Raw genomic sequence first — 19,137 nt, 5'->3', positions numbered from 1 at the left:
CTTCCCAGGATTCACCGACGTAATTTTCCCGCCATCACTCATCCAACTCTCTTGGACACTTGTTCTGTAGTGCAGTGCGTTCGAATCAAGATGAGAGATCCCCATCGACTTTTCTTAAAGAGCCTCATGTCTAAACAGTTTCTTTCTGAGACGGAGACTAAGACTCTCTGCCAGAAATGTTGCAGCGCCAGTGAAGGTAAGAAAAAGGTCTCAGTTGCTCACCCTACCTCAAATGAATTCAGAAATTAAAAAGAGCAATTCCTGATTGAAATGTATCATACAGAAATAACCTCATCAAACGTTTCATAATAATTTCAGATGAAAGCCTTGCTGAGGATTTTGAAGCATTCCTAGAAACTGTTAACAAAAATTTGAAACTATTCTTCATGGAGATCAGACGAGGAGTTTCAGAAGAAGATGGAGCCGTCCATTTCGGTTTGGTACTTAATGTATTGCTGTTACGTCGGAATTTTTTCCTACTTACGATCGTTGACTTGACCAGGCGATTGTGGCATTTCAAAATTTTTTGTTACGTAGTTTATAGTAATCTATAACGGACTGCAATCTTTTACATTTTATTGTACTATACCAATTCCAAAGGGAACCGATTACCTCGCCACCAGGGAGTCTCCCCACCAACCAATTCGCCACCACAAAACGACCTCGCCACCAAGCGAAGTCTTCTCAATTTTTGCAAAATACATTATGACAATTTATGCATTAGATCAGCACATGAAAAGTACAGCATCTGAATCAAAGCCATTCCGAATTAGGTTCGGCTCATGAAAAGATCGGTGGGAAGTATGTTAGTTCGAGGTGAGAATTTTAATTCATTAACACTTCACTTCATGCCTATTGTTTGTCAGATAAACGATTCATCCAATCCAATTGCGTGTTTTATTCTAAATGAAAATTTCGATCCTGGGGAAGCGTATAAAAGGGGCACTTTATTCAATCCATTCATTCTGAGCTATTCCATTATGTCGACCAAGTGCATTTCTTGCAAACAGCCAGTCAGAGCCCATCAAGAAGGTCTCTAGTGTGATGATTGTCTCCGTTGGCAACACCGCAAGTGTGGCACCAGAGTATGCCAGTCTGATTACTGTGATGCAGTCAAAAACGGTACTTCAATTGACTGGTGCTGTTCTACATACGACTTCGTTGAGCCGTTCCCTCTTGCTGAAAGCACTCCTGTTAACTTCGGGTCCGCTGTCTACGATTCACCTTCTGCTCAGTCTGTCGACTTGCAGTTAATTAAATTGCGATTCGAGATGAATCATCCATTTTCAAACCGCCCTCAATGCCAGACATAGTGCCAGTGGAAACCTCTTTGGAAGATTCAGCCGTAGGACCAGACCTGCCACCAGAAGCGCCAGTTGAGACAACCTACCACGTCGTTCTGGAGGGCACTATACAGGGGAAAACGAAGCTGGTAACCAACACCAGCTATGCGTTTAAAAATAGGTGGGAGACAACTGGGTCTCAAGTACAATGTTGCCTTCCTCCTGCTGGTCCGTCTACATGCTGCCTACAAGAACCAACAACGACATCGAGGGGTGGCACCACAGTGTCAATCGAAGAGCCACCAACCAAGTTCACCTTCTCCTCTACCTGCTAATGGTGCTGCTACACAAGGAAGCTAGGTTCGTATTAGTCCAGATTCACCTTGTGTCTGACAGCAAGCTGTCCCGCTTCCAGAGGAAGAAGTACCGCCTGTTGCAGTCCAAGATTTTCAAGTACTGGGAGGACTACAACGCCGACGTGATTTCAGCCCGCCACCTCCTAAAGTTGTGTAGCTTCATCAACAGCCCTTTTGCCAGATGCTGAACTGTGACATTCTTAAAAACGTCTCCTTTACGAGCCATCGGTTCCCAAAGGAGGCGATGAAGTACGATTTAGCTGATCTTTTCATGAGCCGAACCTAATTCAGAACAGCTTTGATTCAGACTCTGTAATTTTCATCCAAATGCATAAGTTGTTATAATGTACTTTGCAAAAATAATTTGGGTCGGTCCAAATTCGAATTGAGTTTGGCTCATGAAAAGTTCGGCGTCTGAACCCAGCCTATGGGTGCGAGAAAAACAAAATAAACAGAAGCCTTTTTTTTGGAACGATCTGACCGGATACCCATTACAACAGAACCGTTGATTTAGTGTTAGATTTATTAAGTGCATCGTTGGTGGCGAGGTGACCGTAAACCATTCCAAATATGGGAAATAATTTTTTTTAACCCTTTCACTGCGGGCCATTTTTTCACCCCTGTGCGGGCCTAAAATTGGGATTTTCGCAAACTTTTTTTTTAAATTAAATTATCATGTTTTTAAACGATTCTTAGCTTCAGAAATCAGTTTTTTTGATAAAAACTAGCTATTATTTACATTATTTATAGATTTTGTCAATAAAAAATGTCACTTAATAATGATATTCAGTGTGGTAGATATTCTGATATGGTATGATATTCTGTGTGATACGTAGTCATCGTCATTTACGCCTTCTTCTGAGCCAGAAAAATCATCCTCGTCTCCTGAATCATCCCAGACTCTTTCCAAAACATCATTGACTGTTAATCTACTCATAACTGGCGGATGAATGAAAGATACACTTGCAAAACGCTCGAAAATACACTCGTGAAAAAACCAAGATGGCGGCTAGCATCGAAAAAATAACACTGGGCACAAATCATAGGTTTAAAAGTCATATATCTCTCACCAAATGTATTCTTCGTTACCAGGCCCTTAGAAGTCTTGTTATATGCGGTCTAATTGTTTTTACGATGTGCGTAAGTTTTCATATAAAGGCTATACTTGAGGACGTACTGAGTACATCCTTGTAGCATGTGTAATCTGAGACAGGACGTACTGAGTACGTCCTTGTAGCAGTGAAAGGGTTAATCAAGTGCTATAATGAAGGTGTTGGGTTCACACAAGGTATGGGAAGGAAAAATTACATGCTTTCACGGAAGTAATTGTTGGAACTATCTGTTTCTTCCCTCCAAGGTTAATACAGCAGAGGATGAGGCTTCAAAACTGGCAACAGATTTTTCTCCAAGTGATATTGCATTCTTCAAAAAAGCAGTAAGAATACATGTAAAATTCATATACCATGACATGAGAGCATCTTGAAATTAAATTTTGGTAATTCTATACAGATGAACAAATAAAATGTGGTTCAGACATGGAAATTGTCACGACCTTCCACGACCAAAGTGACAAATGTGAGATGGCTGAAATGTTATGAATGAATTCCCCTCAAAGTGGCTTTATGAAAAATCTTGCTTGAATTATGGTTGAACATTTAGGCTCAAAGCTTGTGTTTGTATGTCTGTGCAGATGGACCTCATAGTTGCTTCACCAGATGGGTTGGCATCTTCGATGGAGATACTCAATGCTACACATGATTTGGAGAAAACTATCAAAATAAAGATGAGTATTACACATGCGGAAAACCTGGTTGAAAGACTTATTAAAGATAAATGGATGTCAGAGGTCAGTCTATACTTATTGACATAGTTTAGACCTAAATTTGATTAAGTGGAATAATTTCCCAAACTTATAAGGAAATAATTTCTCTTAAGAATTTTTAAGAGCAGCAGATAGGTGGTAAGAATGAAGAAAATTATAAACAAGGGGATATTGTCTTGATATAACACCAAATTATAATGGATATTATGGAGAGAAAAATTACAATCATTAGTTTGGAGAATTGACTATTAGATCTTTGTACTGAATTCAAAGGTTAATTAATGACAATCACATAATTTTTTTACCACACCCTGTGATACTACAGTCAAAGGTAGATGTACTTACTTTCGGACCTCTGTACCTGGACCTTGATCAGAACCTGCCCCTGCCATCACTAACTATTGTATTTCCCTTTTTTTTTTTACAAAACTGTCCTATTCATTCATTAATTTATTTATTTACTTTTTAATATAGGGTCTTTGTAATATTGTACTAAGTTGTTGAAATTTAAAAAAATGTAGTTGTTAAAAAGACAATTTGTGACAGCAACTAACACTGACATAACAAAAGAAGATGTATTTAGTTTTTGGAACTGATTATTTTGATTTCAGTTGTCAGGATCATACACTTTGGGACCAAAAGCAATGTTGGAACTACGTCCATATCTAAAACGAGTGTATGAAGATGAAATAGTGGACTGTATGATTTGTCGCGACATAGCTGTAAGGGTTAGTACCTTAACTCATACAGGTTTTGGATTGTAGTGATAAGATTTTGCATGGTTCCATTCATCTTTTAACAAACCATTTTTGAAGGGTAGCTCTTTCATTCTATGTCAGGGACAGTGTTGCACTCAGTGTGATGGCAAGATTCATAATCATTGTGCTGCTCGCTTCTTTAATGGAAGGTAATAAATGTACAGTTCTCAAAAACACAGGTCGCAAGTGTAAGGTGTTGTGCACTTTGGATTACATTTAGTGAGATTTAGGGATTACTTTGAATAGAGCCAGCTTGGGTTCAAGTACTTAGATTAGACCCGTGCACATAACCTTTGCAACATAGCAGTGACAAATTATGAAATAAAAGTTTTAACCATTTTACTTTCAGGCATGACCAAGAAGTAATTGAACTCTTAACAATATCAGTATATTGTTGGCAACTAACATCATACAAAATGTATAGCTGAGTGAGGAGAGTCAGTTTTCAGTCTTAGAAGTTAAACGTTTTAGTTGAATCCTAATAAATAGTTTGGAATGTTCACATGGGAAGAATTCTTGTCTGGTTACTGGGATGAAGATCTAGCTGACTTTTCATAAGAGCACATCGAAATTTTGATTGAGAAATAGATAATGGTAAAGCAAGATCTCAGATGGTAATCAAGCTTGTCAGACTAAGGTCATATGAAGGAGCCCCAAAATTGATGGCCAAACATCCTTGTGTTGTTTGATTAAATCCAACAGAGCTCAGAAGACATGTCCAAACCAACAGTGTGGTGCCATTTGGACACATAGAGTTCCTCACTTGTCAACATCATCTTCTCAAGCAAATGGTAAGTGAAATTATGAAATACTTAAATGAAGATTATTATTTTCTGGATATAAAAGCAAGTACATATTTCTGCTGTTAAGAAATTGCTTACAAGTATCAGCATAAGGTATGTGCTTTTGCTTTTTGGGGGCCATTATGTAAACTACCAGGTAGCGAGTAATAATGTATTGTACCCTCGATAAATAAAGTGTTTGTTGTTGTTGTTGTTGCTGCCATGAGCTTGGGATGCCTGTGCTCTAACTTACATGAGAAATATCCAGCACATATTCAAGAAATTTACACGAGTAAACCAGATTGTGAGAATTAATGGTTTGAGATGTTTCTTGATTTTGGCATATTCTATATTGGGGTGTGTTTGGGAAGGCTAGAAAATTTCCCAGTGAAACTGGAATATTTTGCAACAAAGAAATGGAAAGAAATTTTACATCCCAGAGGACTTGCCTTCAAATTGATTTTAAAAGTCAGATAACAACTCTGATGTTGTTAATTCTCCAAGCTGGAAAAAATTAATTCAGAAGTAGTGTATAGCAAAACAGGACTTCTTACTTTACTATTTTGCATTCAAGGTGAAAGTAATACTGTAGCAGGAAGGCATCACAAGAAGAGAAGAAAATAGGCAAAGTAACACAGACTTTGATAGAGGACCAAACAAACAGAAAATTGATTTAAAAAGTTATATTTATTGTACTCTGACATTAAGAGCAAAGGGAATTGTTCAAATTTCAAGTAGGAGTTTCCCCACATTTTTTTGTAAAACCAAACTCTACTCAGCTTATCAACATCAACAGTAAATTAAACTAGTTGTGAAATGGTAGTAGAAACATATAAAGTTATTACACTTGTAAGCCTTGAATACTCCTGAATTGTTTTTCCTTTTGACTTGAATGTATGCCAAAAAAATTATCTGTGATCTGAATAATAATCAAAGTTAAAGAAAGAAACAGCTAACTGGTATTCTGAATAAAAAAAAACTTCTTATGAGAATCACAGTGTTTGATAACATTTTTGCCTCTCTTTCCACTTTCCACATTTGGGTAGTAGCATGGTAGCATCTCTGAGGATATCACATTAAAAAAAAACATGATTATCCTTGTTGTTCTGGTATGTGGTATGTTTGTTTGTTTTGGTGAGTTTTTGTTGGGTTTCCTGACAGCAGATGTTGCACCACTGATGGATTGACCCCTTCAAAACCAAAGAATCTAAATGTTCCAGTTAGGTGATGTATAATTAGTAAACTGTACTTTTAGATGAAGACTCAGAGTAAGTGGTCAACACATTGTAATCTACATATCATGGAACACATTTCAAGGAACTTTTTCTGAGACAAAACACAACAGTTTATTACAGACCTTCACCACCATAACAAATGAATTAAACATTTTTTTAGGACATACACATTAAAATGAAGTTCTATACTAGTCAAAATAAATAAATAGCCTATAAATTATTTGCATCTGAAACATTTATATTTTTTCTCTAACTCTGATATTAAAATTTTATTGAGATGTGAAGTACTTTTCTACCCTGTTTCTTTACAGTTTAATAATGTTCATCCTCTTTTCCAGATAACTCAAGTTGAATTGATATGTATAATTATAATCTTCTTAATTTTTTTTTATACTTATTATAACTACTTTAACTGGCATAATGTTATGTAAATAACAAATGAAACATTAAACTCACACATAGTAAATGTTTTTGGGTTAATGCCAGTTTCAAAATTGAATTTGTCGTGTAACAGCATTTATACAGTGAATATGTCAGGCCATGAAAACCAGGTTGCTGGACCAAATCCATGTAACGAGGTTATCAAGATGTTGCAAGGTTTCTTCGCTTTACATGCTGACAGGTGCCTCTCCAAAGTAATTATCGGCAGAGCTGTTCCATATTTCTATTAAAGTGCTACTTAAGATTACTCCATGCAGTCTAAGTAAAATAGAAACCCATATCCTGGGTGAAATAAATTTTGTCATATTTATGCTGTGAGAACTTTTTTTTTATTAACTCTTGAACTCTCAGAAGTGATAAGCATGTAACTGTCTTCTACAACTTAAATTCACCAAAACAAGTTTGAACTTAGGCAGATACACCTGAGAATAAGAACAAGGTTAGCCTTCATGGAAATTTCCCAGAATACAGACTTTCATACGAGTATGTCCTTTATTAACTTTTAGGGTCGTGAAAAAAATGAAATTAAAATGTCCAAAGGTCTGTCCCACAAGCTTCATGATCTTAGATTTTCATTGATTGCAGCTAAAGAGAATTACTTCAGCCAGCTCATGAGTGTTAAAAGGTTACAAAACTACTTGCAGTTAATTAAATTGCAAAATTATTAAATGCATTTCATTGTTTTATATAACAGCCACTCCCATCCCTTCAATGGCAAGAGGTAATGAGGAAAATTCCTCCCACTTGTTACTTAAGGGATCATAACAATCAATCTTTTCTGTTTCAACATTCAGGCAAGCACCACCTATAGCTAATAGTTTGTCATCAACTGCCGCCACTCCTGGACTCTCCCGTCGCGTCAGCATGGGGGGCAAAGATAACCATCTGTTCATGCGTGGATCAAAACATTCCACAGAATTGTGATCCTCATCATAATCACTACCTCCAACCACAAATATTTTGTCCTTTAACACTGCAGCACCGAAATACCTCCGTCTATAGCTCATAGCAACGCAAGCACTCCAGCGATCCAGGCGAGGATCATACCTCTCAACTGTGTTTAAGATAGACACACCATTATCACCTCCAATTGCATAAATAGCGCCATCCAGAGTTACCATGGCGACACCCTCTCGCATTGTGCTCATGGGCCTCATGTGAGTCCAAACATCTCTGGGGAAAGAAATAATACAGAATTTTTACTTGGAGGAAGATTAAGGGCTGAGAAAGTTCTGCACCCTGAACAACTCTTACACTTCTCTCATGCTCTCCAAACTTTCTGAATGCACCCATAACTCAACATATGCATGGTAAGCACGAACCAATTCTTTAATTTCATTACTTTTTCCAGGTCATAAAATTTGTAAACTATGCAAACTATATTTAATCCTGTGTGATGGATCTATCACATTCATCTAATTGGTAATCTGGAATTTTCAAAAACCATTGACTCAATTTTACCTGACTGGGTCATAACGTTCCAAACTGTTGTATTCAGAACGAGAAAAGTCACTCCCTCCAGATGCATACAACCAACCATCTAACTCTACCAAACCAAAGGCGTGTCTTCCACATGCCATAGGCTGGACATATGTCCATTTGTCTGTTGCAGGATGGTAACACTCTACAGAGCTGAGAGCTACGTCACCATCACATCCTAAACAAAAAAAGTAGATTATTCAATTTTATTTGTAGTGGCCTTAACAATTTTGAAAGCCAAATGTAAGATCGTTGGGTGGTTTTGAATTAAGTTAACAGCAGCATCAGCCAAACTTTCTACTCATTAATTTTCCACATGATTTTCTTTTAATTAAGAATAAAAGTTGCTTGCAAATTCTGAAACATTGTTAAATCCACAGAGTTTGTGGTGATCCACATGTCCAATAAGATGCCAACTGGGTATTGCAATATTGCAGATGAGTTGAATGTGTAGCTGAAAATCTGAACTTTTATGTTTGCAAAAAAAAATTCCTTGCTAACCTCCAGCAGCATAAATTAGTCCACTGTACACTGTGACACCTACTCCATCCCTATGCTTGTTCATGGGTGCAACCTCGTCCCATGTATTTGTCTCAAGGTTAAACCGTCTTACGCTGTTGAATACTCTGTTGTGTATTTCTCCCCCAACAATGTATATCATTGTACTCCCAGCCTTGTGCCTCGCCTCTGTCACAAATGAAATCTGGTCACGCCTTTCAGGAAGCAAGTGAAAGTTTTTTGCCTGACTGATTAATCTCATACATGAGTCATTGCTTTCCACCAGTTTCTCACTTTCAATACAGTCAACTGAAAAGAAAACATTACCTTTCATGAGAGGAAAGTGAATGGTATTAATCCACATATAATAATAATAATAATAAACTGGAACAGAACCGATCACACAGCAAGTCCGGCTAAGGAGATGGAGATGGATTGGGCATGTGCTGTGCATGCCTTCAGCAGCTTTACCACGAGTTGCCCTCAGATGGACCCCTGAGGGTCGTGGGAAGAGAGGCAGGCCGAAAGAAACATGGAGGAGGACAGTGGAGAAACGGAACGACAAGCACCCGACAGAAGCCAATGGCGCTCTTTGGCCGAGGCCTTATGTGTTTCACAACACGAAGAGGATTAAGTAAGTAAGTAAGTAAGTAATAATAATAATAATAATAATAATAGTAATAATAACAATGTTAATATTTAATAGCAAAGAAAAGCCATTATCATTAGTACAATTATTATTATTATTACAATTTACTGTGGTTCTATTGACATATTTAACAACATAATACTACAGAAAAAAATAACAATTTCGAATTTTTAAAAGGAATTAAATCATTTCAGGTTAAGATCTTGTGCTTTTGGGGGCACTTTTTTTAAATTTCAGCTATGGGGGGGCACTTATTCTTCTGTACTGATTCTGCTGTAGTCAAAGCTAAAAAAGTTTTAAAATAAGAGGTAATAGAAAAAGGTTTTGCTTGTATCCCTACTATTTTTGAAAGTGATGGAGGACGGGGGTGTTTATTTGTGGGGGCACCTGTTTGAAAATTTGGCCCAGGAGGGTAGTCGCTTATTCGGGGAAGGGCACTTATAAGAGCGTGGGCGTTTATTTGAGGAAGTACAGTATACCTCTTTCAATGTAAAAATTTCAGAAAAAATCACTGATTAATATGTCACAAAGAATAATAACACTTTTCGTTTAAGCAATACTGTGGACTCAAACCAGTTAGAATATTAACAAAGTGTCAATTCCATCCCCTAAAAACCAATTTTGGTTAAGCAAAATTAATGTCATTTCCTCGTTCTTTTGTTTCCTTGATATCGAAATCGACTCTCACTATCAAAAGGCAGGATTAGAGATTTTGACCCAAGAGATGAACACCTTTAAAAGTCTCAATTGCAATTAACAAGAGCCACAGTAGTCAGGGTTTTTTTTTTTATGGCGAAAGTGAAGCGAAAACCTAGCAGCGTGACTTGTGAAATCGAACATCATATCAGCTGCACATTCGAAAACAAGAATTTTTAACACGAGAATATCACGAGAATTTTGCTTTCCGTAAGAAAATAAACAACATCACCGCGAGACAAAAAACTGAAACATCCTGGCTAATGTTAAGTTACAATAAAAACGAAAATGATAAAATATTAAAAAAAAATTTCAATAATACAGTAAACATCTCCAAAGGAAATAAAATTTGCATTTTGGGTCAAATGTGTATTTTAAATTAACTCGTAATTTATTTGGTATCTCTTTATAAGATTTTCTTACCTAGTATTTTTGGTGGTAATAACGGGAGTCTAATGTCTTTAAGGAATTGTGGTAGATGTTGCTTCCGTCTGGGTTCATCGTAACGGATCCATTGAATAACGGCATCGAATACTTCTTTCTCACTGACCACATCAAGGAAATCACTCTTAGTCATGGTTGATAGCTGCTCGCTGGTTGCATTGAGAAATTCCTCAGACTTGATTACTTCGAGGAAATGTCTTTCTGCGTAGGATTGTGCAGCATTTTTTAGTTTAAAAAAGCCGTGATGGTCCGCAAAATCTCCAATCCCAAGACAATTAGTGGGGTGTAATTGATTCTTCAAAAATCCACAACACGATTCGATGATTGTATTGAACTGTAGTAAGTTCGACACTGATAAAAGATTTTGCACGTTTTTCTCCGTGATTGTTATGGTCGATGTGTAGCAAAAGTTGACAATAAGATCCAGTGCTTCGTGGTCTATTCCTTTCAGGGAAATCCTCTCTTGAACGCTCTCACACATGTCTGTTGTGAACATTGAATAAAAGTAAGCACTATTCGCGGCTAAAATCACGCGATGAGCTCTAATTTCTCGCTCGTCGACGATCAAAACCACGTCACAGAGTTCCCTTTTTATATACAGTTTCTTTAGCATCTCCAGAACATGGCAAGCGTGGAATGAGTCCTTGTAATCGAGGACTTCCATCAAGCTTTCTCCGTCCATAGCAGCGGCCATTTCCTTTGTTTATTAATATATTTCCCATAATGCACCTAGAGCGTCGCTTCATTCACCTGCTATGTCCCAGGGAAAACCCTAACCAGTGAACTGTGACTTGTTTCACCTAATTGGTTGTCCAATAAACCCTTCTTCCAGTAGAGAAATAATTTACAAAGTTTGTTTCAAATTTGAAGGTTCTTAAACAGAAACAAGACATGGGTAATCAAGAATTTGTACAACTGCTCTCACCTTTAACACCCTAATGTCAGTATGCATATTCTCCATACTGTTCTCAATACCAGGTTAGGGCTTAATAAATGGTGTTAATTCAAGCACTGGTATATTTTTTTGTTGTTGCTGTTTGATGTTGGTGGGTATCAAATATCAGCAATAGGGTTGGATGAGGATCAATTCAGGCTTTGAGACCACTATCACAACACAATGACCATACTACAAGAAATGTAACATGTCTCTCTTTGCTGTGTTCCCATTCCACATCACTAATCTTTGATGGCTAAGGAGAAACAAGATGTTGATCACCCTTTTCACTCTTAAGTATTTATTCATAGTATAATCAACTAGCATTCTAATTGCTGAGGCTACACAAGAGAGCTGACCTTACACTACAACTCTACAGGAAGAAATGTCACAAGACTGATCAGGCACACTTGCATCATATAAAATTTTATTCACTAAAAAAAGTGCCTTGTAATAATTACAAGAAAAGGGATTTTCACAGAAAGAAGTATTTCTTTAGCTATAGTAATGATACAATAATACTCTACGTTCTTATCACATTATAACGGTAATTGATTTACAAAAATATTAAAAACCCTTTTTAACAAGTCAGTAACACAATAACATTGTTTGAACCAATGGTTATCTCATCTCAAAGTATTCATGCCTCATAGGAGTAATACCTCTTTAAAACAGACTCAAAGAAAACACTAAAAACTATCAATTATCTTTTAGTTTTTCATTCCAACTCTCCTCAAGCAGGAAACCTCTTCAACGTGGCATTTAATCCCAAGATTTCTGTTTCACAAGAGTTAAGTTTTACACCATACAATGAACCCATTGCACAGAAACACTACCTGCATTTGAAGAAAATGGATTTGTGGATGTTGCTGATCAACAAAAACAAAAGACATGAAAAGAAGCCTCTCAGCGATCACAACGACTCACTCACATGTTACTGAGGTGGTTTTGACATCTTATCATGATCAGTTTCTTTAGGGTTGATAACAAATTATCTGTCTAATATAAATCTGTTATCATACAACAAATCAGTTTTAGTTTTTTTCACATATTGAATATCGCCTGCATATAACTCTAACATCCACCTCCCTCAAAGTTACCCAGCTTATGTGCAGTAGTTAAGCAGTTTGATGTAGAGATAATTCAAGAAATGTTGGAAAACTCTTAAGGGCAAATAGCCATCTATCATGAAAAACAATTATTTCTGTTGTTTACACTTTTTACACCATGACAGTTCACATTTTGAAAGTTCCTTAGTTATGTGCACAATAATTCTGACCTTTAAGACAAAATACATAATTAACTTTACAGTCCATTACTCTTAAGAAGTACAGTATTAACCCCTCTCTAATATAAATCTCGCACTTATTTTGGTGTTAATTAAAAATTCAATATTTCATTGAGTCAGCTTTTCATACATCCAAGTTATTCCAAGTTATTCCTTGCACAAAGTACCATTAACATTGATTCAGAAACATCAACCAAAGATATTATTCTCCCTAACGAGACCTGAAGAAAACCAAAAAAAAATATTGATGACACAGTTTAACTCTTCATGCCAAAAATTCAAAGTAAAACTTCTCATGTTATTTACAATGTATACAAGTGGATATTTTAAAAAAATTTCAATTAGAAATCAAACTGGAAACTCAAAAATACTTCTCAAGGAGTTAGGTTTCTATACATTTTACAACATATATCATTCCTCTTTCAAACTTTTAGTTCCTGTCACAATCCTAGGCAATATTCTGCATAGCAATCCATTGTCATTCCTGCTTAATTTATAAATATTCCTTCATTTTTTCTATCTTCTCACGTCTTGTTTTAAGTATTCTCCAATTTGATGACAGAAAAAAAGAAGCAAAACATTTTGACGTTGCACCTTTCAACAGTGTGGTATTTTGTTTCAAGATTTGTTTGCCATACACCTCCATGGATATACAATTCAGTATTTGAAGGAATATTTGTCTACAAGCTGTCATTTCTTAGGCATGGTACTCACACCTGAGGTTGTAAAATATCAATCTCACCCTAGCCCATGGGCCCTTCTCCTGCACAAAACTAAAAAAAAAATTATTTTGTATAATATGCAAAGCAAAATAAGCTGAAAACAATAGGAGAAAAGATGAGGCTTTGCTATGATCTTCCTTCCACCAAAACCTCCGATTTCTTGAAGGGACACTATCAAAGTTGTATAAAAAATCTTATGAGAAAGCTTTGGAAATTGTCAAAACACATTCCAAATTCTTCAGGTATCTGGATCCTCCTAAAAAAACCTCACCCATATGACTCCACTGGAAATTCAAAGTGTAGATTACTAGAAGTGTTTTTGATGACTTAATTAACATCATGGCTGATATGGCTCATATTTTGGATAAACAGAATCACTCATGTATAATAAAAAATGTAACTGTTAACATTCAACATGAGCTGTTGATAGAAACAAAATTGAAAAATTTGGAATACAACAAACCTTGCACAGCAATATTCCACAGATAATGAAGACATAAAAATTTCTTGTATAGGGTTAACTACTGATAAATAGCTTTACATCTAGGAAACCGTCTGAGCCATTTAATGCCAGCACAAAATGTGATGTATGTCAGAAAATTAATCTTTGATGAGTAGGCCCTTTGAGAGAATTACTGGCTATATAATTTTCACCTAAAAAAACCTGCTCTAGAGAATATGTTGAAGAAATATAAATTTTTATACATAACGTTTACTTAGCAAAATAAAATTACAGTGATTGATACTGCATCATGAAGGAAAACATGTTATCCATTTTTGAACACCTTTCTAAAGCAAAAACAATTGTTTAATACACAATCTTAAAATTAAAATAAAAATTTAGCAAGTAAAAGAAGCAACATTTGTTTGAAACTCTAGACTTGTTAAAAAAAATTGAGGTAACTCTATACATTGCCCATAATTATGCTAGGTCTCAAGTTTAACTACAACAAAGCTTGGGTGATAAAAAAATCATGGTAAAATACCAACATTCTCTTAAGGCATTTTACAAAGGAAAAAAATTGAGTTAAATATGTCAACCTGACCCAATTTGGACCTTGTGTTGGCATGGATAACTCTTTCTTAGCAAGAGAAAAGGTGATTCTAAAAGATCACATGGCCAGATTGAGACAGGAGAGATGTGATGTAGTTGAAGTTCCCCTTTCCCAATCTAATACACAATCAAAACAAATTTCCTTAAGGGAAAGGCTTCTGGTATAATTTTTCCAGCCCTCACTGATGAAGGTTTGTTCTTCTATCTCTGATTACACAGTGCTTTGTTGAGGATACTGACTTGCAAGTATTCTTTAGTTTTCAATAACTGCTCTAAAGGAAATAAATTTTTCTCTGTTTCCTTTTGCTGCATCTGAATACAACCAGTAAACTGTGCCAACAAAATCTCTACACATGCGTACAGCTTAGATACAAATTATGGAATAAATAGAAAATGTATATGTGCCATGTATCATAAATCACAAGTTGCAACAGTTCTAAAAATTAAAGAAACTCTAATGAGTAAAAATTACTTAGTTTGAAGTCATTGATGCTGTTAACAGTAATTGCAAAATTTAATTTTCTATGCTAAAATACTTTTTCTTTCCATCTGGTAACTGCAATGAGAACCTTGGAATTAAAAAATGCATTTACTTTGCTAAAAAGTTTAATGACTACCAATATGCAAAAATAGTGTTCTGTTGGGTACTTCTCTATCTTCTTTCATTCTGTATGGATCACTGGTCTTGTTTAGTTCTGCAAGAATCAAAAAGAAATTAAACCAGTATCATAACAGTGATGATTTAATGATAGGTCAAGTTTAACCCTGTCCAGTGAGCCACAAGATAGCTTCGAGTTAAACCTGTCCAGTGAGTCATTAGATAGCTTCAAGTTTAACCTGTCCAGTGAGCCATTGGATAGCTTCAAGTTCCTATGAAAACCACTTCTTCATCTGAATGGTACGCTAACCCTTCACAAGTTGTAATCCACCCCCACTGCATTTTTTCACATTTTCCTGTAAGTTTTCTGTCACCCGTGTTATAATATTCTTGGGTGGAGAGATGTATTGGCAAGTTGACAAAATTTAATAATAAGTTTGATACTTACCAAGAGATTAAGGGTCCAGTTTTTTATAATTAGGCTCTGTTGAAACAAAGTAGTCCTCTAACAGCGATTGAAGATATTCGAATGTTGGTCTGTCATATTCATTTTGCTTCCAACATTCCAGCATAATTCCATAGAGAGCATCAGGAGTATCTCTGGGTTGGGGCATGCGATACCCACGTTCTACTTGGGCCAGCACTTCAGCATTTGCCATGCCTGGGTATGGTACACGTCCTTTTGTCACCAACTCGGTCAGCAAAATTCCAAATGACCATACATCTGACTTAATGGTGAATTTGTTGTATAGTGCTGCTTCAGGTGCCGTCCACTTTATAGGAAACTTTGCCCCTTGATGAGGATTATACTCGTCATCTTCAATCAATCTTGCAAGACCAAAATCTGCAACTTTACAGATATTTCCTTCGCCAACTAAGATGTTTCTTGCAGCTAAATCTCGGTGGATGTAGTTCATCCTTTCCAAGTAGGCCATTCCAGCAGCAACTTGTGCCCCCATGTCAATCAAATCTTCCAATTTCAAAAACTGACCATCTCCCTTCAAATATTCTAACAAGCTACCATGTTTCATTAATTCTGTTACAATGTAGATTGGTTCCTCATTTGTGCAAACTGCATAAAGCTGTGAACATAAATAACAGACAGATAAGTGTTGTGAGACATTGTAAGATCACCTTTACATGTAGGTAAAGTGAGGAGGTAATACATACTACGTAAAATGCTCCAAGACAGTTACTTCACAATAAATTTCATATGGTATTGTTAATAAAATTGTAAAAAATCCCTGTACAATGGGGAAATGCAGTCCTTAAAAAAAGAAGTATTGTAAAATTACTTTTCTAAATGAACACAGATTCATTACAAAATCAGAGTCATTTACATACCTGTATAAGATTGGCATGCCTCAATTTCTTCATTATTGCTGCTTCTGTTAAGAATGCTTGTGGTGACATTGCACCAGTCTTGAGTGTTTTCACAGCAACTGGGGTTGTTCCGTTCCAAACTCCTGCCCACACTTCACCAAACTGTCCTGCTCCCAACCTTCTGTTCAATCTCAGTGATTCACGGGAAATTTCCCAAGCATCTTTGGTGTTATATGAAAGACCAGATGTGGTGGGTTTCTCTGCTCTGCATGCATGATTGAGCTTGCAACACAGACCATCTGCATCCTCAGTGTAATGCTGAACTAGCTCATTGAGAGTTGAGAAAGGTGCTCTTGTGGTAATATAGTAGCCTCCATTGTCAAGCTTACGTATACGATAGTGTCTGACACTCTCTCCATCACGAATAGATAAGGAATAGTTACCAGGCATGGTTTCTGAGTCACGGATAAGAAATGTACCAGAAGGACTTCCAGGAGAAAGTAGCTTCTTCTCTGCATCAGCACGCTTGATCTTACCAAAGAACCAGCTGAAGAAAACCAAGAATGTTAAAAAAAAAAAAAAAAAAATTAGGAAACATAACAACAAACATGGGCTCTCAAAAAAATTTTAGGTTGACTCTAATGAGTTTTACAGCCCCTAATAGCAGTCCTGAGCTTATTGTTGTTAATGTAGCATAAAATGTGCTAATGTGTTAAATGTTGACATGAAACCATCATCATTCCATCCCACCTCATGGGTGGGATACAAGACTTTACTTCTCATACCCAATAGAACTCCTGAGCACAGAGAGGCACTGTGAGAGCAAAGTTTCTCCCTTGGAACAAAGCACAGTGACCTGACCAAGGCTCAAATCCATGGCCTTCCACAATCCAGAGTCTATCCCAATAATCATTACACCACTGCTTCTCTGAGAATCAAAACTCACCAAGAACAAAACACATTTTTGTTTATGAACACTATTTTAGGTATTAAAATTAAAACTCTCTCTCAATAGAGTCCTTCACAACAACAGTCAACATACAATTACTGCTTTACAAATATTTCAGTAACATCTTCCATGCTTGTATACACTCAAAACAATGATCATAAGTTATGAAAGCTTCATTTCTTGTGATGGGCCTTCCCTTTGATAGACTTTAATAAAATGCAGAAAGAGATATTTAATGTCCAGAAGTCACCTGTTAATCATGAGCCAAATGTTCTACTTCAATACCTTCATTTCCTTTTAAAGCATCTAAAATGAACTAAAATGAACTCACCAACTCAAACACTACTTATGCTGATCATTTACAGAGCCAAGCTCAACAGTTTCATTCTTGAAGAGTAGAAAACTTAGAAATCATGCAAATGAAATGAAAAAGAATAAAAAAATAAGAAAGCTAAGCGACGTTGGGTTTATCTGTTGCTAGCTTTGCCATGTCTTTGAATTTGACTGGCACCACTTCATTAACATTCAGGTATCTACTGTAGGTATCTCTCAGTTGTTTTAACTTCCTCACGAGCTGAAAGTCTGACAAAGTCCCAAGATTTTAAAAACAAACCAGTTTCATTACCATAAAAAAAAAACAAAACAAAACAAAACAAAACAAGCGAGCGAATAAGGAAAACAACGAACTGGCGACAGTTTTCATCCCGGAAGTGGGATTGTGTTGTAGAAACGCTAAAACAAGACCGAAAATTCCAAAATCGATGATATATTCAGACAAACATCTGGACAAGTTCCAAATTTAAGACACTGTGCGTGCAGAAAACGAAATAATTTTTACACACGAGAATCCGCACAGGAAGGAACGGTAATAAATTCATTATTCACCAAATGGGTTCACAACAACTAACCATACAAACCAACGATATGATACACTACAAACAACCCACTTTTTTCAGAGAGAATTTTCACAACAATAAACAGACCGACACTTTCCCGAAAGATCAGCCAATTCGTTAACTGGAAGACCAGCTTCTCTACGTGAGAACACCCTAAAGATTCACAAAACTCTCTACGTGCGGTGATCTAGCAAAGTGACAGACAATCTAGCGCTAACTGTATTATAGAGCATACAGCTTAAAAAATCGGCTCTTTTACTTACTCTTGAGCATTCACGCTTAGTTCAGGTGCCACATAATTGCTTGGGATATAACCATCCTTGTGTGTTGCTAGAGATTTGGCCAACCACCAGTCGCTATCTGTGTTGTCGACAACTTGAAGCCGTTCGCCCTTCTTGAAGCTCAAGTCTTCGTTGGTTCGTGCATCGTAATCATACAGAGCAATAAACACTGTTATTCCTTTGGTTGGTTGCATCACTGAGTGGCTTGACATAATGGAAGAAGGTGCATGGAGGTTCATATTGTCTGCAGGAGCAGCAATTCTTTGCTGTTTGTCACTGTGATCATTCGCTTGTCCATGACCGTTCGTTGGTGCCATGTCTCGGCTAGACTCACCCTTCGCTTCGTACTTGTTCCTCGAGTTTTTCTTCCCGCAACAGCAACCCATGGTTGCTGAAAAAATGGAATACGCAGACTGATTCTAACCCGTTGCGGAAAATGGACTATTCAAGATCAACAGAGGCAAATATAGGTTGGAATGATAAATTAACTTAGAAGGTATCTATTGATCACGAGGGAGGAAACCGAAGATGATCGTGCCGAGCAAATCTTTGAGCTGAGCGCAAGTCTGGGAGGGGAACTAGCTACCAGTGGACTCTCGCGTAAATTGAGAAGTGAAGGACTGGGTAGAGATATGGGTGGGAGTGCGCA

The 19,137-nt window shown here is 36.7% G+C and overlaps 3 protein-coding genes across 6 annotated transcripts; 1 reads left to right on the top strand and 2 right to left on the bottom strand.

The window, feature by feature from the left end:
* The first annotated feature begins 9 nt into the window (after positions 1 to 9).
* LOC111339661 (non-structural maintenance of chromosomes element 1 homolog) lies at positions 10 to 5,993 on the top strand. Of its 3 annotated transcripts, none has more exons than XM_088742989.1 (8): positions 10 to 196; positions 319 to 449; positions 2,997 to 3,074; positions 3,330 to 3,485; positions 4,073 to 4,183; positions 4,301 to 4,368; positions 4,922 to 5,010; positions 5,576 to 5,993. In XM_088742989.1, the coding sequence occupies exons 1-8, from the start codon at positions 91 to 93 to the stop codon at positions 5,623 to 5,625; spliced, it is 789 nt and encodes a 262-aa protein (XP_088599115.1). In that variant the 5' UTR covers positions 10 to 90; the 3' UTR covers positions 5,626 to 5,993. The 3 variants fall into 3 exon arrangements, with proteins under 3 accessions (XP_088599115.1, XP_022802099.2, XP_088599114.1); XM_022946364.2 differs by having other exon boundaries at positions 11 to 196; positions 319 to 440; positions 4,073 to 4,189; XM_088742988.1 differs by having other exon boundaries at positions 11 to 196; positions 4,073 to 4,189.
* Positions 5,994 to 6,322: 329 nt separating this feature from the next.
* Positions 6,323 to 11,651, bottom strand: LOC111339631 (kelch-like protein diablo). The gene is made up of 4 exons (XM_022946330.2): positions 10,423 to 11,651; positions 8,658 to 8,963; positions 8,139 to 8,334; positions 6,323 to 7,850 (listed from the first exon to the last, which is right to left on the bottom strand). Exons 1-4 carry the CDS (start codon positions 11,135 to 11,137, stop codon positions 7,361 to 7,363), a joined length of 1,707 nt encoding a protein of 568 aa, XP_022802065.2. The 5' UTR covers positions 11,138 to 11,651; the 3' UTR covers positions 6,323 to 7,360.
* A 136-nt stretch (positions 11,652 to 11,787) lies between these two features.
* LOC111339641 (tyrosine-protein kinase STK) lies at positions 11,788 to 19,051 on the bottom strand. 2 transcript variants are annotated; one of them, XM_022946343.2, is made up of 4 exons: positions 18,471 to 19,051; positions 16,384 to 16,909; positions 15,488 to 16,121; positions 11,788 to 15,136 (listed from the first exon to the last, which is right to left on the bottom strand). In XM_022946343.2, the coding sequence occupies exons 1-3, from the start codon at positions 18,872 to 18,874 to the stop codon at positions 15,495 to 15,497; spliced, it is 1,557 nt and encodes a 518-aa protein (XP_022802078.2). In that variant the 5' UTR covers positions 18,875 to 19,051; the 3' UTR covers positions 11,788 to 15,136; positions 15,488 to 15,494. The 2 variants fall into 2 exon arrangements, with proteins under 2 accessions (XP_022802078.2, XP_088599106.1); XM_088742980.1 differs by lacking the exon at positions 18,471 to 19,051 and adding an exon at positions 17,148 to 18,422.
* Positions 19,052 to 19,137: the final 86 nt, after the last annotated feature.

Source organism: Stylophora pistillata, chromosome 13 (genome assembly GCF_964205215.1).
Source record: "Stylophora pistillata chromosome 13, jaStyPist1.2, whole genome shotgun sequence".
Taxonomy (NCBI): Eukaryota; Metazoa; Cnidaria; class Anthozoa; order Scleractinia; family Pocilloporidae; genus Stylophora; species Stylophora pistillata.
The sequence above is the reverse complement of the archived record's forward strand: the minus strand, read 5'-3'. Positions and strand labels throughout refer to the sequence as shown.

What these genes read in the sequence shown, in the direction of transcription:
- LOC111339661 (XM_088742988.1), top strand. Translation starts at nt 91, where the DNA reads ATGAGAGATCCCCATCGACTTTTCTTAAAGAGCCTCATGTCTAAACAG. An exon ending in ATTTCGGTTTGGTACTTAAT is followed by an intron (nt 450 to 2,996) that starts GTATTGCTGTTA and finishes CTTCCCTCCAAG; the next exon opens with GTTAATACAGCAGAGGATGA. An exon ending in GCTCGCTTCTTTAATGGAAG is followed by an intron (nt 4,369 to 4,921) that starts GTAATAAATGTA and finishes TAAATCCAACAG; the next exon opens with AGCTCAGAAGACATGTCCAA.
- LOC111339631 (XM_022946330.2), bottom strand. Translation starts at nt 11,137, where the DNA reads ATGGCCGCTGCTATGGACGGAGAAAGCTTGATGGAAGTCCTCGATTAC. An exon ending in ACTAATTTATGCTGCTGGAG is followed by an intron (nt 8,335 to 8,657) that starts GTTAGCAAGGAA and finishes TTTTTTGTTTAG; the next exon opens with GATGTGATGGTGACGTAGCT. An exon ending in GAACGTTATGACCCAGTCAG is followed by an intron (nt 7,851 to 8,138) that starts GTAAAATTGAGT and finishes TTCTTTCCCCAG; the next exon opens with AGATGTTTGGACTCACATGA.
- LOC111339641 (XM_022946343.2), bottom strand. Translation starts at nt 18,874, where the DNA reads ATGGGTTGCTGTTGCGGGAAGAAAAACTCGAGGAACAAGTACGAAGCG. An exon ending in CTAAGCGTGAATGCTCAAGA is followed by an intron (nt 16,910 to 18,470) that starts GTAAGTAAAAGA and finishes GGTTTTCTTCAG; the next exon opens with CTGGTTCTTTGGTAAGATCA. An exon ending in GGCATGCCAATCTTATACAG is followed by an intron (nt 16,122 to 16,383) that starts GTATGTAAATGA and finishes TTATGTTCACAG; the next exon opens with CTTTATGCAGTTTGCACAAA.